Below are 25,310 nucleotides of genomic sequence, written 5' to 3'. Positions count from 1 at the left end.
TCCTCTGTGATGTGCAGTCCGAGGAATTTAGTGCTGCTGACTCTCTCCACGGTCGAGCTGCCAATAGTCAGTGGGAGGCTTTGTCTTTCCCGCACTGAGGTACAGGTTGTGCCATTCAGCCAGTTGTGCCAATTTCTCTTTGTATGGTATTTCATCTGCTTGCTAATGAGGCCTACCACAGTTGTGTCATCTGCAAACTTGATGATGTGCAATCGTGAGTCAGCAACATGAAGAGCAACAGGCTGAGCACATAGCCTTGTGGGGCTCCAGTGCTCAGTGTTGTGGCTACTAACTGGGGTACACTGCCATGGTCTCTCAGTACACGGCCAGGTATGTTGTCAGGACCCGTAGCCTTTCGTGGGTTAAAGGTGGTACAGGGGATGTTTTCGTCGACTGAGTTTTTGAAATGAGCGCATGCGGAAGAACAACCCCCCTCCTTCAGTGTTTGTTTACCACGGGCATTCACTGTGTTATTAAGCCGGGCACACATTTAACGACTAGCTAAAACATTCTAAGACTGTGCTCAACATACAGCGATTGTTTCCTGCTCCTGAAGCAGATTTATATACTTTCACAAGGAATTTGAACACCGACTGTAATCGCAGACTGAACGCAACTGGCTCTGACTGGACGCGTTTGAGCGCGATCAGTCATAAGTATCAATTTACATTCATAATCGGCCTTACAATCGTTAAGTTTGTGCGCGACCTAAAGCCGTGGATTCATTATGTCGGACTCACCGCAGGTGACTCATAATCTGCAGTTGTTACTCCTGTCTCCTGACAAAAACATTGCATGCGGAGTGTAGAAAGTCACTAGAGCACGCAGCCGTGCGTCTCTCACAAGGAACTTCATGGCAGTGATTGACAAGCCAGAGGGCCAATCCGCGCACGTCTCTCACAATGGCAGTGATTGACAAGCCAGAGGGCCAATCCGCGCACGTCTCTCACAATGGCAGTGATTGACAAGCCAGAGGGCCAATCGTTTACGCGATGATCGCGTAAACGATTGGCTGATGTTTTTAAGGCCCTACCTCATGCACAGATGATGTATATTAATATTATTACTTTCAGTGCACCTAATAAATAGTCTTTCATCAGTTAGTAAAGACAGTTTCAAGTAATATTGCAAAAATGTATAAAACAAAACATCTTCTGTACCACCTTTAATCCTGGATAGGGTCTTCCTTATGTTGGCTGAAGACAGACAGAGCACCTGGTCATTGGGAGGTGTGGGTAGTTTTTGTGCCGGTGTCATTCTGCATCATTTCAAACCCTGAGTAAAAATGGCTGAGTGCATTGAGGTCAATTACTAAATTCCGTCATGTTTATGCTTAAAAAATTTGTTATACAGAAATCAGCTAATTCAAAAGTTCACACATTTGGTGTGCTGTCCAGGGGGAGGGCTCCAAGCTCTGAATTTGGGCCCAAACCCAGAGTACCTACATATGCCTCTTATCATTATCAGAGTTGATTAACTGAATGCGCTCCTCTCGTGTTAATTAGGTTCATTATCTGAACGAGCTCCTCCTGAACTTTGTTATTAAAACATCATATATAAAAGGATATGAAGTCTAGATGAAGCATGTTTCAAAGAGAACTGTCTGTGCGCCAATTTGAATAGGAGAGAATCACATGAAGTGGCTGAAAAACATTCCAACACATTCCAAGTGTTCAGTGGGCATGGGAGTGATCTGACCAAAGACCAAAGATAAATGTAAGGAATGTGAACTGAACAGCCTTTCAGAATGTTCTGTGTAACCCAAAATTGATTTGTGCTTACATGATGCATTGTAATTAAAATTTAAATTTAGGTGTGATTTATTTTCGTAAAAGAAGTGTAACAGTTAGGAAAACAATTGACTTTATATCATTATCTTTATTATGAATTTTTTCCCTAACAGACCATCTTGATATGAAATGTAAAAAGAAAAAAGAAACAATGTAAAAAGTATATATATATAAAAATAAAAAAAAATCAAGCAATACATTTATGATTCTAAAAGCTGCAATGATAGCACAATTTAAAGCTAAAACAGGGTGTCACTCATAAAGATGCCAACAAGAGTCGCTTTCGCTGATGTAAACAAACTAGAGGCATGTACTATGCAAATAAATATGTATACAAAATCTGATCAGTTCATAAATATACAATATATATTGTTTATTCAAGTTGCTACATATAGGTATTTTTCGTTATTTATAATTAATTACAGTACAGACATTTATGTCACCAAAATACACTAAGAGAGACTAGCAATGCACAGCTGTTTGGTCATGAGTTTCAGATACCAGCTGGAGGCACCTCACAAACCGGCAACATGAAGAGTAGCAACTACGTGTGAATTCTTCAAGTCTAATTAACCAAGTATTAAACAAACAATCATTGTTTGAAGCTTAAACCATCATATGACTTATCTTCTGCAGTGTTAGCAATAATACATAGGCGTAACATGGGGACAAATTAGTCTTGTATTTAATAGTGGACACCAAATTGTGCTGATTTGAAGGGTAATCATTAGAAACTCTGCCAGATGATGCTTTGCCAGAATTACTATTTCAGGAAGAACAATCCAGAGAAGAAAAACTAAACCATCAACTCAGGAACAAGTCAAAGTAAACAGAATGATGACATACTGACCGGTTAAGACAATTATAAGGTATTTTGCTTCCAACGAGTGCAAACATAAGACCAGCTTATGCCACTTCTCAACATGTAAACTACAGTAAATGCTCAGCTATAATTTTTGAATACTGCAGAATATCAATTAAAGGGGTTGCCAAATCAGAATCAACTAATCATGAAAGTAATATATATGCAAACAATTTTCGATGCCAAAACTGTTAAACTAAATTATTTGGCATTCAAAAATGAACAACAAAAAACAACTAAATAAAACAAATGTGAATAATCACATTAATACATTTCTGACTCTGTAAAGGATTTCATAAGGATGCATCATTTCATCTTCTCATGCATGTTTTTTGAAATTTTTTCACTTGGTGCGTGAACAGGCCGCAATGCCATTTCAGAGCTCAAGATCAAAATATTTTAGGCCAACAGTCCTTTTCAAGTTTTTTGAAATTATGGATTCGATAACTGTTGGCTAAATAGTACAAATCCCTGTATTAGAGCTTTAAAGTTCATTTTAGAGAACAGACATAAGCTTGTTTGCATGTCTAGAACTTCAGAGAATATAAGCCCTCAAAGAGGAAAAAGCTCATCCTCACTTCATGGTCCTCTATATGAAATGCTTTTATCATACTCTTCAAAGCTACATATAGATATTTAGATATATAGATATAAACAAACAAACAGGTATGCAACACATTCACTGCTGTTATAGTACATTAAAATGCATGAGTTCATTAAACTCAGAGTAGTCTTGTATATAATTAAATGACTGTTAACCTGAAACATATTAGTTACAAAATAGTAATTTAGAATACATACATCTTATAATCTATTTTATTCTCTGAAAATATATAAATATATCTCAGGATGAAGTGGAGATGATTAACTATATCATTTGTTTTTAAAATGTAGATACAATACAATAACATCCCATTAATACACACACAGAGTATGAAGAAAAACAAAACAAAATGTACCTTGTAAACACCAGTTTACAATCAAGCGCAGTGCTAGATCTATGACAGCCAACACACTGATCTACTATTTCAGTTCTGTGTTGTTTAAAGATGCCTCCTTATTTGCTAAACAGTGTAGGGATGAACCAATATTTCTGTTAGATGCAGTACAATAATTGTACTTTTAAATAATGTTGTAATTTTATATAATATTGTGGCAAGCAGGGCAGGGCAGAGAGCCGTGGGAATGGAACGAGGATCACCTGTGCGCCACACCAGTCTCCAGTCCCATGGAGGCGCTCCGGAAGGATAAAGGAGGAGTGACGACAGTTCTAGAAGAGAGAGGACCAGGCCTGGTCTTTATGTTGGTTTTATTATGGTTATATGCTTTACTTTTGTCTTATTATTTATTTTATGATTAAAACTTTACACTGAATGTTTGCCAGTCCCCGCCTACTTCTTCCCTGAACTTTGTTAAAATTATATTATATATAATTATATATTTTTAATGTTCAATTTCTCCAACCAAATGCTATTTTGTTCTGCTGTCATTTTTTCTTTGTGTTGCAGCATTTATGCTACAAAATTGTACTAGAGGAGTACTAGTACTTGCGCACAGTATCAGACCGGTGCATCCCTATAACAAGGTGACATTTTGCATTGGATATTGCAACAAGTTGCATTGGAGGCCCTAGGGTGTGTCGGCTGCCAGTCAGACCAGTGTTCCAGGTGAAGGGGGCTCAGAGCCAGACTCTTTCTGAGTGTTCCCCTCTGAGGGGAAAGGCTCTGGGTAGAGAGAGAGCTCCACGGACCTGCCAGGATGAAGAGAGAAGATCAAACTGAAAATGGCAGCATCAGAAAATGTCTAAGTGGTTAACTTACAGCTATTGTGGTATTATCTATCTATCTATCTACCTATATATATGTATATATATATATATATATATATATATATATATATATATATATATATATATATATATATATATATATATATATATATATCTCTCTCTATCTATATCTATATCTATATATATATATATATATATATATATATATAGAGAGAGAGAGAGAGAGAGAGAGAGAGAGAGAGAGACACACACACACACAATATTATATATATATATATATATATATATATATATATATATATATATATATATATATATAAATACACACCCACCCATCCACCCTGGGTCAGTAAGATTTTAAGAAATAATAAGCAATAATAATAAGCAGCTCAACTGTTTTTTGTTTTGTTTTGTTTTTTTAACATTGACAATAATATGAAATGTTTCTTGAGCACCAAATCAGCATATTACAATGATTTCTGAAGGATCATGTGAAACTGAAGACTGGAGTAATGAAAATTCAGTGTTGCCATAAAAATAATTTTATTAAATTATTTTTATTAAATTAAATAAAATTATTTTATTAAATCATTTTATTTAATTTAAAATGTATTAAAATGGAAAAACATTATTTTAAATTGTAATAATACTTTATAATATTACTGTTTTTACTGTATTTTTAATCAAATAAATGCAGCCTTGGTGAGCATACCAAGAAAAAAATCTTACCAACTTCATACTTTTGAAACATAGTGCTTGTAATTGTTTTATTTATATATATATTATATACACTGTAAAAACTGACTGTGATTTTAACAGTAAAAGACTGTAAAAATGCTGCGGTGAAAAACTGTCAATTGGTTTACAGAAAGTTTCCGTACTATATACGGTGAATAAGAATAGATCTAACGGTACATTTAATGTAATTTTATGGTAAAATACCGTTAAATTCACAGTTTTTGGAAGTGAAAAATAACAATTCATTGTAAAATTTACAGTGAAAAACCTTAAATTGACATTTAACAATTCCCTGCGTGACACTTCACATTTGATATATTTTCGTTGAAATAACTCTGTTTCTTCTTAGTTTTTCTCATTTTTTTCTAATCAGTTATGTACATTAGGGTTTTATGTTACATCTAATGTTTGATTCATCATGTGACTCTTATCACCACTATGTTTGGTGACTGTCAGTGTATTATAAAGGTACAAAACAGATATTAGTACTTCATTAGGTTGGTAAATTAACATTATATCAGTTAATGAAATACGTTATTTTACCGTAAATTTAACAGATTTTTTTTTACGTTGCTACTGTATTTTTTACGGTAAAGTTCTGGCAACCACAGCTGCTGGTTTTTTACCATAAATTTTACTGGGATTTTTTTTACAGTGTATATTTTATATATATACACTATTATTATTAGTTTATTCAAATATTATTATCAATTTCACATTTGTGGCATGGTTCCCACACCTTATGATCAATCAAAATGTTCATGACTAGCTAGAAAATGTATTTACTATAGTAATTTTTATTACTATTCCAGTAATTTTCATGACCATTTCAAATTCTCTGATATTTTCAGCTTTTCCATAACCATGAGTGCCTTGCTGTGGGGTGAAATAGAAATGTGGAAAACTCACCTGGCATGCAAGGGATGCCCATGAAATGAAGCAGACTGAGGTATCTGACGGTGCACTGAGTACAGTGGGTCGGCTGGAATGGACTGAGACTGGTGCACAAGGTGGTGGTGAGTGTGTGAGTGGCGCATGGAAAGTCCATCGTGACCTTTGGCCGTAGTGGAATATCCTAAGGCATTCCTCAGATACCAGTCCCGGAGTCCTTCCAGCGCCAGTGCCTTGTGCAGGCTGCGGGTGGAGTCCTCAGGAGTGGGCAGAGAGAACTGAGGTGGCCTGCGGCCGAACGCTGCAGCAGTGGACAGCTCTGCATGGTGAGGGAGCAGGTTGGGAATAGAAGAGGTTGTGGATCCAGAGGAGGGATGTGACAGATCATACGCCGAGAACAACACAGCATCCTGTGGGATGAAGGGCCCGCAGGATTTTGTTCGTGTCACTTTGACCCGACGGGGTTCGGCCTCTTGACCCCGCAGTAGCATGGGACTATAGGAAGGTGGGGCGGCAGCCAGATGTAACTGCGAATGTGAGAAACCGTTATAGTGCGGAGGGGTACCTGATGGAGGAGTGGAGAAGTCTGGCCAGATTCGTCCTGTTGATTGATTCTGCTGAGCCTGGACGGGCCTCTTTTGCTGTTTGCCCCAAATGTAGTCTATCAAAATCTCACTGTAACCAGTGCCACTGCTTTGGCCACCAAGAGAGGAGCGCATTCGACCCTGGTCTTTAAATCCCATCATCTGTCTCTCTGGGCTGCCTTGATATATCTGACGGAGCTTCCCATCCGTGAGGGACTCTGAGCTCTTGTACGGTCCAGCTCGGGGTGGCATGCCGTTGCGGGGAGGACCAGGCTCAGGGAGACTCGAGCGGTCAAGTAGCGCCTCAGAGCTGTTGCTACGGCGAGCGCGGGAGCTGTAGGGGCAGCTGCGGCGCTCAGAAGAGGAGCCCTCCAAAGATGCCAGTGGGACAAACTGAGGAAGATCTGGACTTCCACACCACTGCTTTAGTGCAATACCACCAGGCATCTCTGGCCTAGCAGAAGAAGATATGACAGTAAGAAGTTATTAATGGTAATAATATTAAAAACAAAAAAACCATTTGGCTCTAAAGTGGATCTACAGTGATAATCTAGTGACCTGAAGTCATCATAAGTGCACTCCTGACATGAGGCCTGTTCCAATATAATCATACTATCTGCAAAGGTATTTTATTTTGGCCGAATTATAAGGGAGCAGTTAAAAGACGGCGGACAGAGCAAGAAAAATTCTAACATATAAAATCTAAAATATTTCATTCAATACTGAAAAGTTTTAAAGTAATAGTTAATTTTAAGTGGTTTTATTCCCAATATTTGTGTGTATTATGTTCAAAAGTTAAGGATCAAGAAATTAATTTAAGAAATTAATTATTTTATTCAGCAAGGATGCATTAAATTGGTCAAAAGTAACTTTTTCAATTAAGTGCTGTTCTTTTGAACTTTAGAAGAAAAAACATTTAAAGAAAAAACATTTATCTTTAACATTGATAATAAATACTTCTTGATCACCAAATCAGCATATTAGAATGATTTCTGAAGGATCATGTGACACTGAAGTCTGGAGTAATGGAGCTGCTGAATATTCAACTTTTCCATTACAGAAATAAATCACAATTTAAAATACATTCAACATACATTTATTTTCAATTGTAATAATAGTTGACAATAATAGTGTTTTTACAGTATTTTTGTAAATGCAGCATTGGTGAGCATAAGAGTTTTAATTTTCCAAAAACATAAAAAAATTAGGAAAAATGCCAAATTTTTGAACGGTAGTGTTATGTCTATGACTATTAGAGTATTTTATTGTTAGCTTCGCAACAAGCTAACATCAAATATAATATAAGAAACATTCATGCAGTTTGTGCTATTGCTGTGTTGCTGGACATGTAAATGCCAGTTTGGGTGTTGCCTTAGAAGGCAGATGCTTTTATAGGCAGTAGGCTCCTCACTAGGTTTTGGAAAAGAGCCAAAGTGTAGACATAGTGTACAAAAAGCAGAAGAAAATGAACAGAAAAGAGTCATTACCTCACATGGACACTGATTGGTGCAGTGCGGGACAACAGTGGTGTGGCTGGAACACTTCTGCCCTCCACGTTGGATGCACTTCTTGGGATAGAGTGACTCGGGCTGAATGAACATTCATAAATTTATAAGTTTTATTTGTAGTGTAAACTTTACCCATTTCAGCTTGTGAAAACATCCCCCTCCGCTCACCTCACAGAGCTTGAGGCGGAGTTGCGGCGAGTCCTCATCTCGTAGTAGATCTCCACAGGCGACAGCTTCCTACAGAGTCTACTGTCAGGACTGCCTGGGGCCAGCCGGGGGTGAGACAAGGAGCGATGCTCAGGTGCCACACTGGGAGACGAATCCTCTGTAAACCACAGTTGACAGGGTTGTACAATATCACAGTTACAGACTGACAAAAACAGACCAGTGTGGTAATTGAGATGCACTTTCATTGTTTTATAATGTTAAGAGGCCTTACCATTGTCATGTGATGTTGAGTCTGACATTGAACTGCTCTCTGACTTCACAGTTTCCTCTGAAAGTATTAAAAAAAGAGAACATCACATTAAAATAGTTACACAAAGAAAAGATTTTCCTATTGTTATATAAACACTCACTCACACACACACACACACACACACACACACACATACATACAAAGTTCATAACAGTTGTGTTGCTTAGATCTTTGTGAAAACATTTTGTTTGGATCCTTTGATGAATAGAAAGTTAAGAACATCATTTATTTGAAACAGTAAAACTTTGTATCACTGCAAACGTCTTTATTACGGAAGAGGATTAGGGCCAAGCAATAATAAAAAAATAAAACCATCTCGAGTTTGTTAAATTTCGAGAAAAAACGTGTTAAATTTAGAGAAAAATGTTGAAATAAAATGTTGAGAATAAACTTGTTAAATTACGAGAAAAAAACTTGTTAAATTTCAAGAAAAAAGTCGAGACAAAATGTTGAGAATAAACATTAAATTACGAGAAAAAAGTCGTTAAATTTCAAGAAAAAAGTCAAGATAAAATGTTGAGAATAAACTCGTTAAATTACGAGAAAAAAGTCGTTAAATTTCAAGAAAAAAGTCTTTAAATTTCAAGAAAAAAGTCGAGATAAAATTTTGAGAATAAACATTAAATTACGAGAAAAAACTTGTTAAATTTCAAGAAAAAAGTTGAGATAAAATTGAGAATAAACATTAAATTACGAGAAAAACTTGTTAAATTTCAAGAAAAAAGTCGAGATAAAATGTTGAGAATAAACTCGTTAAATTACGAGAAAAAAACTCGTTAAGTTTCAAGAAAAAAGTCGAGATAAAATGTTGAGAATAAACTCATTAAATTACGAGAAAAAACGTGTTAAATTTCAAGAAAAAAGTCGAGATAAAATGTTGAGAATAAAGTCATTAAATAAAAGAAAAAAGTCGTTAAATTACAAGAACAAACTCGCTAAATTACGAGAAAAATTTTAAATTACGAGAACAAACTCGTTAAATTTCGAGAAAAAAGTCGTTAAATTACGAGAACAAACTCGTTAAATTTCGAGAAAAAAGTTGAGATAAAATGTTGAGAGTAAAGTCATTAAATTACGAGAATAAACTCATTAAATTTCGAGAAAAAAGTTGTTAAATTACGAGAACAAACTCGTTAAATTTCGAGAAAAACATTGAGATAAAATGTTGAGAATAAAGTCATTAAATTACGAGAAACAATCGTTAAATTATGAGAACAAACTCTTTAAATTGAGAAAAAAATCGAGATAAAATGTTGAGAGTAAAGTCATTAAATTACGAGAAAAAAAGTCGTTAAATTACGAGAAAAAAGTCGTTAAATTATGAGAACAAACTCGTTAAATTACGAGAAAAAAGTTGTTAAATTACGAGAACAAACTCGTTAAATTTCGAGAAAAAAGTCGTTAAATTACGAGAACAAACTCGTTAAATTTCGAGAAAAAAGTTGAGATAAAATGTTGAGAGTAAAGTCATTAAATTACGAAAATAAACTCATTAAATTACGAGAAAAAAAGTCGTTAAATTACGAGAACAAATTCGTTAAATTACAAGAATAAATTCATTAATTTAATGACTTTATTCTCAACATTTTTATCTCGACTTTTTTCTCGAAATTTAACGACATTTTTCTCAATTTAACGAATTTGTTCACGTAATTTAATGACTTTTAGCTTGGTATTTAATGACTTTATTCTCAACATTTTATCTCAAATTTTTTCTCGAAATTTAACAAGTTTTTTTCTCGTAATTTAACGAGTTTATTCTCAACATTTTATCTCGACTTTTTTCTCGAAATGTAACGTTTTTTTTTCTCGTAATATAATGAGTTTATTCTCAACATTTTATCTCGATTTTTTTCTCGAAATTTAATTAGTTTTTTCTCGTAATTTAACGAATTTGTTCTCGTAATTTAACGACTTTAATCTCGAGATGGTTTTATTTTTTTATTATTGCTTGGCCCTAATCCTCTTCCGTACTTTACTGTTACTTTTGATCAATTTAATGCATCTTTGCTGAATAAAAGTATTAATTTCATTTAAAAAAAAAAAATCATTAAAAATGTGTCTGAAGGCGCAAGCTTTTTTATATTAATTGTTTGTGTACGCTATTTGTTAAAACATTTAATCAAGTCATTTATAAATATCTAAGTCTGTCAACATTAGTCCATTGTCCTTTTCAAGCAACAGACTTGCTTAATGAGGGCAAAAGTCTCAGTTAGCATGCACTTCCTGTAGAGCCATTCCCAGTGTATGCACTTCGTACCAAATAACCAATGTTTACCAGAATTTCATTTGTGCGTGTGCGGTGAGCGCGCATATGTGTGTAACGTTACCCGTGTGACATCCCCGGTGAACAGTCCTCTTACTGTGCAATGCATTTTTATCATAATCGATGCTCCGGCGCAGGGCACCACTGAAGAGAGCCTTCATCTGCCTTCGCTGACCTGGGTCATCCTACATGGAAAACAGACATGGTTATTATTGTATTAAACTGTTAGGAGAATCCTTTTATTATCTTTCAGCAAACAGACTCACCTCTCCTTTTGAGGTAGCATGAGGGGCCAGGCCAACTCGGCGCTGAACAAAGGGAGGTCTTTCCCCTTCTTCTAAAGGAAAATCACGTGGAAGCTTCCCTGTGAGCTCCTGTACAGACATTTAAAATTTTACTTTGTTTCTATTCACTTCACTAGGGAATGCTGCGCTGTTTGTAGCCATTCGCTAGAAGAGATGGTTCTAATAAGTACACCTAGTTCAGATTTTTTTGTACATCTACATTCAAAAAACAAACAGTTCTTCACATGAATACAAATCCTAACACCAAAACTTCACACATCAAATAAGAGAATTCACTTTTAAAAATATAAGATTAGTGAATCAGATCAATGCATATTTCATTCACTTGTGAAGCAAGCATTTTGTGTTTGTTTCTTTGAGAGAATACTTTATAGCGACTACCTAAAAGTAAAATACTGTTCCAAAATTTAATAAACCATCTCACCGCCTCCAGAAGACACACTTGCCGCAGCTCTCCGAGACGACTGATCAAAAGGCTCTGCAGACTCTGTTTTCGCTCCTGCAGCTCTGAGATTCGCTCTGCTTGCAGCTTGCTGTCCTGACAGCCCTGGACATCTGTGCATGAGCACAATGTGCATGAGACAGAAAGCCAAAGTTGTAAAAAATCCATTCTAAGTGTGCAACGTTTAATGTACAATACTAAAATAAAAAAAAATAAAAAAAGTAATTATATGATGCATTCAATAATATGTATGGTGCTTCCTTGCTTTAAATAAGGAATTCTCAACAAGGTATTATTTAAGTAGGCTCACCTGGAGCCCCTAAGCCCATGGCAGTGATCAGGTGACCTTTGACCTCCATAGAATGTATTTCAGGAAGTCTTGTGAATTTAGCTCCCAATTAACCCTCAGCTCCTGTAGACAAAGAACAACGGTGATCTAATTAACATGTATAATTTAAGCTACCAATGAACTGAGACTGATCTGAGAAAAACCTCCCATCACCTTATAGTTTGAGTCACGTGAGGCATTTCATTTGGTGTTGAGGGCCACAATATGGCAGTATCCCAGTGGCCTTCAGAGGGAGCCACTGTGCGACTACTCAAATTACTGCAGAGCCCTTAGTATGGAAGAAAAAAAGTATAATTGTTATACACAATAATAACTTATATATGTTCCTGAGATCGATTTATTTTGACTGGCTGTAACTCAGTCCTCTAATGATGGCTTACATGAGGTTAATGGCTTGTTCTGCAGAAAAATGCAATGTAAAGACAACAGAACACATTAATTCAGAGAGGCAAAGTGCAAATAATGCTATCAAAATAAATGAAAAAAAAAAAAAAACATGGCGATCGTTTTCATACTTGAATCTCTGTTGTGCGACTAAATCGTTCACAGTTACCTCTCCTCTTACTTTCTGTAAGTTATGTCATCAGAGGGTAACATGACCAAGGGTGTGAAAGTGAGAGCCCATATCAGGTCTTTGTGGCAACCCAGGTTATCCAACCACATTACAACGTTTAAATCTAGGGTTGCAGAAACATTTTGAGTGTCACAACCAAATAGCTCAGATTCAAACGAATGAGCAACTTTTAATGAAACATAACAAATAACAAAATTTCAACAATTTCACCTATATAGTGTCAGCTATGCTAAAATTAAAATTTTAAAAATCTGAGATCACTTTCAAATAATTGACATAATTCTTTTTAATTTTATGTCATAACAAAATCCTAAAACTTTATCTCCAGGTTTAATTTTTTTTTATTTTTGACTACAGTAGTGGCCAAAAGTGTTGTCCGGAGGGGATATTTGTTTTGAATGACCCTAAAAGTCTGATTAAGCCATCACTATATTAGGGAAATATTTTGTATTTTTTAAATATTTTAAATACAGGGGGAAAACAAAACGCTAAACTTGGTTAAAGGATTAGTCCACCTTTAAATACACTTTTCCTGATAAATTTACTCACCCCCATGTCATCCAAGATGTTCATGTCTTTCTTTCGTCAGTCGAAAAGAAATGAAGGTTTTTGAGGAAAACATTCCAGGATTATTCTCCTTACAGTGGATTTCAATGGCTACCAACAGATTGAAGGTCAAAATTACAGTTTCAGTGCAGCTTCAAGGGCTTTAAACGATACCAGATGAGTAATAAGGGTCTTATCTAGTGAATCGATCGGTCATTTTCGAAAAAAATACAACCGTTAATGCTTTATAAACAAAATATCACCTTGAACGTACTTTCCGCTTCCGCATTCTTCATAACGCTTACGCTGAATGTTCTACGCCTTCCCTATTCAAGTTACGGAACGAACGCGGCGGCAGTTTCGTTTTTTTCCGTAAGCGTTATGGAGAATGCGGAAGCGGAAAGTACGTTCAAGGCGATATTTTGTTTATAAAGCATAAACGGTTGTATTTTTTTCGAAAATGACCAATCGATTCGCTAGATAAGACCCTTATTACTCATCTGGTATCGTTTAAAGCCCTTGAAGCTGCACTGAAACTGCAGTTTGGACCTTAAATCTGTTGGTAGCCATTGAAATCCACTTTAAGGAGAATAATCCTGGAATGTTTTCCTCAAAAACCTTCATTTCTTTTCGACTGAAGAGAGAAAGACATGAACATCTTAGATGACATGGGGGTGAGTAAATTTATCAGGAAAAGTGTATTTAAAAGTGGACTAATCCTTTAAGGTATTTATCTGACAAAAGAATTTGGCAAAAAAAAGGTAAACTACATATACATATTTTATTTTACCATGTAAACAAAATGCATCGAAAAACATTAAACATATTAACTACAACATAATCAGTTATTGATATTTCATTGGTTCTCTCGTTTTTGCATTCTCATAATTTCTTTGTATGACAGCCAAGCCAAAAATAAAGTCTATACAATTTGGCATGTTTCATTGTATCACAAATAAAACAATTGACTCCAAGCACAATATGCTTACAAAGTCTTTAACAAATATTTAATAATATTTGAATAAAGGGTAAAGCCGGACATCACTTTTAGCCACTACTGTAAATTTTAGACTCCAGTCCAGTGTCAGTGAATTTACTGACATAAATTGTGTGTATATATTTATTAAATTAAAAATAAAATAAAATGTATATAAAATAAAATTAAAATTTATATATATATATATATATATATATATATATATATATATATATATATATATATATATATATATATATATATATATAATTTTTATTTTATATAAATTTTATTTTATTTTATTTTATTATTATTTTTAATTTATATAAATTATATAAATATATAATTAAAAATAATTAAAATATAAAAATATATAAATTAATTTTAAGTGGATGTCAGTGTGCAAGTTTATATACAAATATAAATATAAAAAATATATATTATATATATATATATATATATATATATATATATATATATATATATATATATATATATATATATTTATTTATGTATAAACTTGCACACTGACATCCACTTAAAATTAATTTTAACCGTATTTACACAAACAAGACAAAACATTTCAAAAACGGCAAATGTCACCAATCTGACAGTCTGTTCATGAATCATACTTATGTTATAAAGCCTGCTGGCAAGACATGGGCAGAACAAGCAGAATGTGTTTTTGTTTGTGAGGAAGTGGCGTGGGTCATGTGATACGATGGATGGCTGGGAATGCATCCAACAACAAAACAAGACATAAAACCAACCATGAGCAGGGTAAACAGACTATAAACAATATCAAGTGTAAGTAGGGGTATGAATGTAAAAAAAAGGCAAAATATTCAAAACAAGCTGCTCTAATTCCACAAAAGAGAAAGTGAAGGAATAAGATTCTGAGCACATCTGGTGGACACATGCTAACAGATATCGCACACCTCGGCTCTTGTAGAGACCTGGCAGAGAGCATGATGGGAGGAGAGAGGGGAGGATAAATGCTCAGAGATCAAAACCTGACTCAGAGAGAACAATGAGAGAGAGATATAAACAAGGGATTTGTGGGAATTTGATGACAAAGCACCCAATGTCCTGGGACAAAACATGTGAAAGAGATAAAGTGTGAGACAGGGAAAAGTAAGAGAGCCAGAGATCCATATAAAGACAGCAGCAGTGTAAGCAATGCGGTGCATGTTACCGTCTCACAAAGAAAAAAATAGACAAGAAAATACTAAAGGAAAATACCAAAATGCAACTATAGTATCAAGCAATAATATAAAATAAAACACTGACAAAGTTTAATAATAATACCATATTTAGTGTTTGCTCCATGTTAGGGTGATGAATCACATTTCTGCTGTTGTTTATGCATTTATAATATTTTATATTCACAGGCCTGTGTATATATATCATGGTAATATTTATAATTTTTGATGATATTTTGTTACATTTTTTTACTTTACAGCAATTTTGGTATAGCGTAGATTCGCCAACTTGTCATATGTAATGCCTGGTTAAAGGGTTATATCAGCCAAAAATTATACAATTTGCTCAACTTGATGTCATGCACATAAGAAGGTGTTTAGCAGAATGACTGTCTCAGACATTCACCATCAGTGCAGGGGGAAAATGCAATCAAAGTGAATGGTGACTGTAAACTTCTGCCCAACATCTCCTTTTGTGTTCCATGGGAGAAATAATGTTATACAGGTTTGGAACAACTTATGAAAACAATTTTTAATAGAAACAACAACAACAAAAAAAATCTAATTCATGTGTATAAAATGGTGAACAATTTCACCTTAAATGTTTTAAATGTCTATTTAAAATGACTGATATTTTTCTGTTTACAACCATCATACAACAAAACATCATGGTGTGTGAATTGGCATGTTAATGACAGCTGTGGCAGGTGAGACTGTATACACACAGCTGTGACTCCAATGCATTCGAGTATCTAATCGTTTCAGGACCATCCATGATTCATGTGTGTCAGACAAAGACCTTCTGAATGAACAACTTACAAAATCAACGTTTATTTGTTAAAGAAGCGACACGTGACTATAAATGATCCGCTATACTTGGCTACGGTTTTCATTTTACAGATTATCACTTATCACCATCAGCTAAAACACAAGTCAAACGAGAAAGAAAAAATCCTTCCAATTAACTAACATTTTGAAAGCAATTATTTATCACGTGTGACACACTTGAGCTGCTGGAGAAACTTTTTGCTTTAATGTGCAGGGCTTACCTTGAACGAATTAAGTCGCTACGAAGATATCCAAAAAAGCGAGAGAAAAGCAGGTGCTGATTTCATTGCATGTCCGATTTCATTAACATGTTACTCAAGTTGCACGACGTCAAATGTTTATCGCGTTTCTTCTTTGGAGACGTTGCAACTCAGGCAGTAATTTCTACGAGCCCTAAAGGCAACAAGGACGAAACCATCTACATGCGCTGACGGGGGTTACCCACTCATAAAATGGCAATAAAATATTAAACATACACGTTTTTTTTAATATATATAAATTATAGTTGTGTCTTTGCAGGAAATTCGACTGTATATAAAATCGAATTCCTACGCAAATTGGCGATTTAAATTCAGATTATGTCGGCAAGTTCAATGGTTTGGTCTGAAAAGCGGACAGGTGAGAGGCTGTGGCGTCCGTAACAACCATATGGTTTCTAACTTAAACGTCGCAGACAAGAATGATTTACACTCATTGCAGAACTTGGTAAATCATTCCTTTTATCTTTTAAACGAGAAGAGGTTTATCTAATACACGTGTTGAGTGCCCCATGTCCTTTGCTGCGAGTAGGGAGCCTTCATAGCGATTGTATATTTAAAGGGACAGTACACCCAAATATGATCGTTTTCCTTACCTGGCGTTGTTCCAAACCTGTATGTTTTTCTTTCTTCTGCAGAACTCAGAAGATTTTCTAAAGTATTGCATGGAAAAAGACCATGAGAATGAATCATGACTGAAGATGTCAAAGCCTTAAAAAGGACAAAATCATAATCTTTAAAATAGTCCATTAAACACATCAATTGTTTTAACAGAATGCATATACTTTTAAGATTTCTTTAACATATTTTTTGTGTCCTTTTTGAATCTTGACCTCTTTAGTCATGCTCATTGAATAAAAAAGTGACAAGAACAATTTCTCATTTTGTTTTCCACAGCAGAAAGTATGTCATATACTGTAGGTTTTGAATGACATGAGGGTGAGAAAATGATGACTGATTTTTCATTTTTAGGTGAACTATTCCTTTAAGTCAATAGTAATGTGGTCAAACAAACACTGGTGTGTGTCAACAGTGTTTACTTAGCAAGTTACTGACCTCTGCATGCAGCATTCCTCTCAGCTTTCTTCTGAGCTTTTTAAGAACAACTGTGACAATACCGCAGGTAATTATTTTGTTTTTAAAACTGATCTATTCAAGCTTTAAAACATAAAGAGTCAACCACAGAAAATCTGGAACAAAAAATGAGTTTATGAGCCCAAGCACTCAAAACGACACAATGAACACTTGTTATTAGTTCTCTGCAATGTTTTCTACACCTCCATCTGCTAACTGCATTTCTTTTTTTATTGCCAAAGGGTTGGCAGGGGAAATGGCTAAACTGATGTTTTAGAGAAGTGTACGAGTTTTGGTGAATTGTTGGTTAATTTGTATGAATTTCTCAATCTTTTGCACACAACCTGACACAGTTAGGTTTAGGGTTGGATCTTCATACATACATTATTCTATAAATTGCACATTCCAATGTACGAAACACTGTGCAAATGCATATGAAATCATGCTTCTAAAATAGTTAACGTTTTTTCATGGAATTTCTGACACATACTACACTATCATATAAAAATGACATGAGCACGATGGCATGAACATGCAGCCTAGAAATTTATGACACACTTTTCCTGCACACGACAGCATAGTGAATTGGAATAGCAGAGGGATCTGACGCTATTTGTGACCGTGAGACCTTATTGTAGAAATTAGAGGGGCTGAGATTAGCGCTTGGGGGAGAAGTGCTTTCTCAAAGCAGACAAAGGCAATTCCAAGGACTTGTCATGACCTGTCTCTCATTTACACTGCCCTGTTTTAGCACACCAATAGGGCTCTGGCGCACAAAGAATCAGAGGATTACTGCTTGGAGATTACGCTCCTTCTCACTCTCGGTCTTTCTCTGTCCATTGCATCACTTCAGAGTTCAAAATACAACAGAGGTGCAATGAAGAATGTTTCTGGGTCACAGACAAAATTATTTGAGCATCATCTAATGGGCCATGCTTAGAGGGTAATCATGCATTTTGTAAGTAAACAAACAGACATAATTGAGGACACAGAGTGTTGAATGTCTCCAAAGCAATTTGATTGTCAACAATTGTAGGTCAAGACAAGTGTACACAAATAAGTGTATTAAAGTGTCCCTATGCTTTTTCAAATATTAACTTTCATGCAGTGTGTAATATAGCTATTTGTGAATGTAAAAAGTCTGCAAAGTTTTAAAGATCAAAGTGCACGGCAAATAAATGTATTGTCTCCTAAAAGAAAGAATCGAATCTGAACTGCCAAAACGAGTCAACAGCAATTTCAGTCTCAGTTCTGCAACATAACTATGTAGGTTTGTAACAAATTTGCATAATGCCAGCCTATGGTCTTCACTGGCTGACCATGAACAACGTTTACGTAGTACTTTGATCCAATCTCAAGCACTATAGTTGTAGATGAGAAGCAGCATGTTGTAGCAACATGTCATATGCTGCAAATTCATTTCCAAAAGATGAGGACTCACGCTGGATTTGATACTGTAAAACCAACACCACTGCTACTGTTTGAGTAAGTGCTGAGAAAGCCTCCAGAGCTGAAATTTGGATATTTTAACAGCCATTTTGATTCCAACACGTGCTGTAAGCAGTAGACCAATCACAAAAGACTGGGCCGTTTGACCAATCACAGCACAGTAGGCTCTCAGAAAGGCGGGGTTTAGAGAGACTGAATTCTTTATCAAGCCACTTCAGACACAGTGAGAAAAGAGGTGATGTGCAATGTATATTATAAAAAAAAAAGTGTTTTTTTGTTTTTTATGTTGTAGGAGACCTCCAAAGCCAAATTTAAAATAGGATAATAGGGGCACTTTAAACTTAATGAGCATAAAAGGAAAAACACTGCAGGTGGAGTCTTTATATATATATATATATATATATATATATATTCCTTAATGATTGATCTGTGTAACCCCATAGCAGTGATTTGTGAACAAAGTTGTCAAAATGAATCTCAAAGACCATTAGTTAAGGTCTGTGCTCAATATAATGAAATACGGCTCAATCCTCTGAGTCTCAGAGCAAGTGTGACCAGCAGTGACCCTCCCTCCTTACATCTGATTCTCAAGAACAACCAGCTGCTGTCCTGCCAACATCTACTCTCCTTGGCTTTGATCTCTGCCGATCAGGTTACAGGGGTCAAACAACAACCACTGTGTTCAAACCATTTTAGTAGCTACATAATCAAAGACCTCTCCTCTTAAGCACTTTATATGCTTAGTGTTAGCAGATAATTCTGCTCACTCAGTGTAACCCTTCATACTTACAGAAAACCTAGTGATCTTTCATAAACAAGTGTATTGTATAAGTATATCCTTATTTTCATAGTCAGTCATAAAGTGACATTCAACAAGCCGTACTACAACATATGTGACCGAAAGTGCCGTTATGACCATGTCACTCGTCCATTAAAGCAGAACTAAGTAAGTAACTTTTTTTTATCTTCATAAATAGTTTTCTAAGTCCTTACGATGGTTAATTGACTTGTAGTGGTGTGTTTGAGGCGTGCACTAACCCCCTCTGACACGTCTACGCCAGAAAACAGCACTTGCAAGTTGAGCTGCGCCGACCCGACACAATCTCACGACAAATCATGTTCACGTTCACGCAAGAGTGACAAAATGCTTTACGGTAATTCAAAAACAATGTATATATTATGACTTTATAAGACAATTTCGAAAATTACCCACCTCCATCGAGATTTCTTGTACTGTATTTGCAAAACTACTGAGCGTTGTAATTGTTGTAGTCCAGAGCTGCGCTTGGAGTATTTACGACAGTGTGATTCACTGAAGGAACCTGTAGGGGGAGCTTCACAAATCTTACTGAGTTTCGCTTTAATATGCCATTGTATGTATTAGAGATCATTGCCTGGTTTTACAGACAAGGCTTAAGCCTAGTTCCAGACTAAAATGGATGTTTGAGCCGTTTTAACTGAAAGCAACATATCTTAAAATATGTAAGTGCCATTGTTTTGTCTGAACACCAATGTTTTTTTCTAAGGCACATTTATAAAAGCTACTTAAATGTCCTAATTTAACTAAGGCCTACTCCTTGCTTAGTCTAAAGCCTTGTTTCCACCGCAGGAACTTTCCCCAGGAACTAGGGACTTTGGTGTGGTACTCGGTTTGTTTCGACTGCAGGTACCAGGGTCTAAATGAAGTTCCAGGTAAAAATTTTCCCCTCAGAAAGTCCCTGCTCGCTAGGTAGCAGTTTTTCAAAGTTCAGGAACTTGGGGGTGGGACTTGGGCGCTGAACATGCTGACTGAGGCCCCGTCCACACGGAGACGCGTTTCAGTGAAACCGCACACATTTTTTATCGGATAGGCGTTTCGTCCACACGGATCCGGCGTTTTCGAAAGGTGAAACCGGGTCCCAGAGTGGAAAAATTTGAAAACGCCGGCTTGGCGTTGTTGTGTGGACGAGGCAATCCGTATATTTTCTGAAACGATGATGTCATCACCCCACGTGTCGACCCCTAGTCAGACGCGCTAACACCACAAAACAGCACCAACAACAGCAATAGCAGACTCTACATGCTTGCGTTCATGCTGCAGAAGCTACTGAACCAAAATAAAGTGTTATTTCTAAGCTTTGCTAAAGTTTGTATTCAGCGCGCAAGGTTTATGCGCATGCTCCAAGTCTTCTTCGCTGCTTTAAGTGCATTTCTGCGGCAGAATTACAGCGCCACATAATGGTCTGGCATGTATACTACATCGTTTTGAGTCGTTTCAGTGGTTCGTGTGGACGCAGATATTTTTTGAAACGAGGAAAAAAAAATATCGGTTTAGGGTAAGCTCCGGCTTCGTGTGGACGTAGCCTGACTTCACGCAGCGTTTTGATTGGTTGACTCCACGCAGCATTTTATTTCAACCACCATTTTTAGTCTGTTGTGTGCAGTAAGAGTTGTTTGTTATTCAAATCAACTATGGATTTTAAAAATTATGACCGATGGACCAATGACTTTCCAGTGCAAACTGGAAAGTCGCGCACAGTCCTACATCACCAGACTAATCTTCACAGTACATTAGACCGCAATGGAAACGCAGGCAGCAACAGTTCTGGGGGGAAAAGTTCCTTTAAAAAAAGTTCCTGGGACAAATTGTTCTGGGTAAATGCGGCTTAAGCCTTGTCTGTGAAACCGGGCCCATATGTCCTCTATAGAAGCCCCCCACCCCCCACCAGAAAAAAAACCCTCTCTTACAGTTCACATTTTTGAACCCCATTGACAGCCAAGTAGGTAAAGTCCTTTTATCCATTTAGATAAAAAAAGCTGTTTCAATTTGTTGATGATGTGAGCAGTGTTGCACTAGTACAGAACATCAGAGCCTTACAACACCCAACATGGAGCTAAATCTCTCGTCGAATAGTCTTAAATGTGTGTTATTTCTGCCTGAGTAATTGCTCAACTCCTCTTTCTTGTCCACTCAAAGATGAAATTCTTTCCTCAGTGTTTTCTTTACTACTGGATAAACAAAGACAAAACAGACGGTCGGCAACAAAGCTAACCACAACTTGGCAACACTGTGGTAAATCCCTCTGTAAAAACATGTACATTTCACAGCCTAGCCAGGGTGGAGACAGTGTTTTGCCACCTCAGACCCTGTCCTGGGGTCAGACAGCATGGCAGCTGGACAGATAACAGAAAGCCATTTGTTTAGACACTAACACTCACACCCTGCACTGTAATTTGTGGTGACGACTCAAGACTTTATAGGGACAGTTCACCCAAAAATTAAAATTCTGTCATCATTCTGTCATGCAAATGCTGAACACAAAAGAAGATATTTTGAAAAATGTTTGAGTGTTGTTTTTGTCAATACATGTGGATTATCCCCTTAAGCATGTAGTTGCTTCCTCTATATATTATCACTTCCTATAACCATCTAAAATACTTCAAAACCCTGCAAACTGCAAGACGGGTTGAAAATATAACAAGCTAAAAAGATGTTACCCTGGAATTCCCAGCATGAGTCTTTTGTGCCTGGTACACACACATGGCTACAACATCAAGCAACAATCGACTCAGTTTGAACTCTTTATTGCTGTTGCACCCTGGAGAGAGAAGAGGTCAAAACAGGAGAGATCTGCTGAAAATACACTCTTGACAGTGCTAGATGGAGCAAGAAATCTGTGCTTTGCAAAGCAGAGTGACTCAGAGTCTAGACACTTCAAATCACATACACCATACTCAGCTAGCAGTGAACATAGTGGGACGTGAGTGAAGGAGCTAAACTCAAGAGCTTCAGTTATAGAAGCGCAGTTCATTATGTGCCATGACACGCAAAATGTGCATGTTTCATTTAAATGAATGGGCAAATCTGCTGATTGTCATACAAATGAAGCATTATGATGTGGGCTGGATGAAAGTAGCATTGTAAAGTAAAACCTCATAATATAAATGGCACACCCTCACAAGACTTGGAAAGAAATATGTTTCACAGACAGGGCTTAGCCTAAACCAGGATTAGGTCTTTGTTCAATTAGGGCATTTAAGTAGATTTTATAAACTTTCACTAGAAAAAAAACATTACTGGTGTACATCATGAGACAAAACAATGGCACTGATATATTTTAAGATATGTCAGTACAAGTTGCTTTCAGTTAAAGCAGCTCAAACATGCATTTTAGTCTAGGACTAGCTTAAGCTTCGTCTGTGAAACCTGGGATAAAAGTACTAAAAATGACAAAAGCACAAATTAAAATTAAAATAAAAAGGAAAATATAAAAATAGAATCTAATTCGAAATTTCATTAAATACAATAATAGTATAAAATACAAAAAAAAAGAAAAAAAAAAGATACACCAAAGAATACCATGGTAGATGTTAAAAACAAAACAAAAACAAACAAAAAACACGATAGTGGTAAGTACCATTGTTCTATTTCGAATTATAACCATTATACATGTTTAATAAGTACATAAAATATTGTTATTATGGCCCTACTAAAGACAATATGCAATTAAAATGATGTAAAGAGGACGTTATTGAAACTTTAGGCTATTTACAGCTTGATAAAAATCATGACTTATCAGTTAACAAAATGGAAGTAAAATGTTTAATTTAAGAAAATACTTTCTATCGTAAACGACTCAGTGTTTGTAAAGAATCAATTGAATGACTCACTCAAGACACACAAAATGAATTCACAGTAGCATACTGGTACTGTACACTTTATATCCTGATGTTTTTCCATAAATAGTAATAAGACTAATATGCTATTCCAAATTCATTCTTGTTGTGGCCACCTACTGGCGATGTTACCTGCGGAAAGGGTCACTGAATGAATCTTTTTAGTAACTGATTCAAATGATTCGAATCGCTGAAATGAATCAAACTGAGACACACGCCTGGATAAATAGTATCGCATTATTGACCATTGTGGCTTATCCGAAAGAACACACATTTACGACACGTTAATGCTAATCAATCCTAGCCGACAGATAACAGGTGTAACTGTTTTGCACCATTAATCCATCGCATAGCAACATGCCACGGAAAATCCCATTTAAAGCCACGCGCGACGCTTTCATCAGCAGAACTACATGCTGAATGAATGAGACGCGAATAAGAGAATGTGAACGCTGGTTTTCAATGACTACACATCTTAATACACACATTTAGCACAACAGCAAAAGGTCCTAGGTATCTAAAATGACAGGAGGCAGATTTCTCCTCATGCGTCCCTGCGTTTAGGGAGCATACGTTTAATGAAATATCAAGTCCATATATAAATCAAGTGATATCTATGTTTCAAATATTACTCCCATAAATGTTGCCTGTTTAAGAAAACGCGACGTTTAATAGAAGATATCGTAAGAAAAGACCATGCGCACGGACCTGCGATGCCAATTAATATTCATCTGCGGCTCTCCTCAGTCACATCTTGCAGATCACATCCTCCCGTTCATGCAAAACACATACAGGGTCCTTGCATCACGCCAGCACAATGATATCATAACATCTTCTCTCACATTTTAGCATTCATCCCAGTTATCCACAGTAAAGCGCTGTCACACCTCTGGAACGAGACTGGCAAACAGGGAAGAGCAACACGCATCCACTTGTCTGATTAACTCTTTCAGTCTTGCCCATTTATATAGACTCAACTGAGTGAAACTACATGCAGCGTGTCTGAACTGAGACTTGAAGAGCTTTCTAAGATATAGTCTGTTTGCAACGAAAATCTTAAAAAAAAAATTACAGGTCCACATTCCAGAGAAACTCTTTTCATGTGAAATGATTAACTGTTTAGAGAATTTTATAAAGTTTTTATATTTTATAAAATATTGTATTTACTGTATTTTAATAACGACATAATGAAAACATTTTCAGTTAAAGCTCAACTTCGTATGACTTGAATGCAGAGGTGTAGTTATACTGTGTTATGGCGCCCCCTCTGGCGAATGCGTGTATTGCATATTTGATCCATGATACCGCAGGGGAAAATTTACGTGGATGCTGCAGAGAATGCATGTTAAAGTGACTTTTAGTTAATGCTTTTTAAAAAATCCAGCATTAAAATTTTGTTACTGAATGAGGCCTCATTAAAGATAATACCATTGGTTGTTTGTTTTTAAAGCACTGGTCAATTTTTGAGCTTTTTTGCTTCCATTTCGTAGTGGGTGTAGTAGAAAGAAAACATCAAAATGCAATTTTAAGTCGTTATTTTATTACACTTCATCGGTTTATGTCTGTAGATTTCAATTACAGTACATATCTTTTCTCAAATTGAGTTTGTTCATATATCATTGTGCACTGACTTACATATTTTATTCCTAAAACGTGGTAAAAATTGACCTTTTTCTGACCAAAATCCTCAGTAAAAACCTTTAACTCTAGTATGTCACCAAAAAGATACAAGAATTTTGAATCGGG

At 36.0% G+C, this 25,310-nt stretch overlaps 1 protein-coding gene and 1 long non-coding RNA gene across 5 annotated transcripts; one reads left to right on the top strand and one right to left on the bottom strand.

Moving 5' to 3' along the window:
- Positions 1 to 1,200: 1,200 nt before the first annotated feature.
- LOC125256886 lies at positions 1,201 to 4,026 on the top strand. Its single transcript, XR_007182207.1, has 2 exons — positions 1,201 to 1,716; positions 3,816 to 4,026. It is a non-coding gene; the product is annotated as an uncharacterized LOC125256886 (long non-coding RNA).
- On the bottom strand, positions 1,859 to 24,522 carry ccdc120b (coiled-coil domain containing 120b). Of its 4 annotated transcripts, none has more exons than XM_048173190.1 (11): positions 24,407 to 24,522; positions 12,156 to 12,270; positions 11,964 to 12,065; positions 11,636 to 11,766; positions 11,173 to 11,280; positions 10,971 to 11,091; positions 8,602 to 8,658; positions 8,331 to 8,487; positions 8,142 to 8,243; positions 6,089 to 7,108; positions 1,859 to 4,402 (listed from the first exon to the last, which is right to left on the bottom strand). In XM_048173190.1, the coding sequence occupies exons 3-11, from the start codon at positions 12,010 to 12,012 to the stop codon at positions 4,303 to 4,305; spliced, it is 1,845 nt and encodes a 614-aa protein (XP_048029147.1). In that variant the 5' UTR covers positions 12,013 to 12,065; positions 12,156 to 12,270; positions 24,407 to 24,522; the 3' UTR covers positions 1,859 to 4,302. The 4 variants fall into 4 exon arrangements, with proteins under 4 accessions (XP_048029147.1, XP_048029146.1, XP_048029148.1 ...); XM_048173189.1 differs by lacking the exon at positions 24,407 to 24,522 and adding an exon at positions 24,273 to 24,400; XM_048173191.1 differs by lacking the exon at positions 24,407 to 24,522 and adding an exon at positions 16,350 to 16,894 and having other exon boundaries at positions 11,004 to 11,091.
- Between the last annotated feature and the right edge of the window lie 788 nt (positions 24,523 to 25,310).

Source organism: Megalobrama amblycephala, linkage group LG21 (assembly GCF_018812025.1).
Source record: "Megalobrama amblycephala isolate DHTTF-2021 linkage group LG21, ASM1881202v1, whole genome shotgun sequence".
NCBI lineage: Eukaryota > Metazoa > Chordata > Actinopteri > Cypriniformes > Xenocyprididae > Megalobrama > Megalobrama amblycephala.
This window is presented reverse-complemented; position numbering and strand designations above follow the sequence as displayed.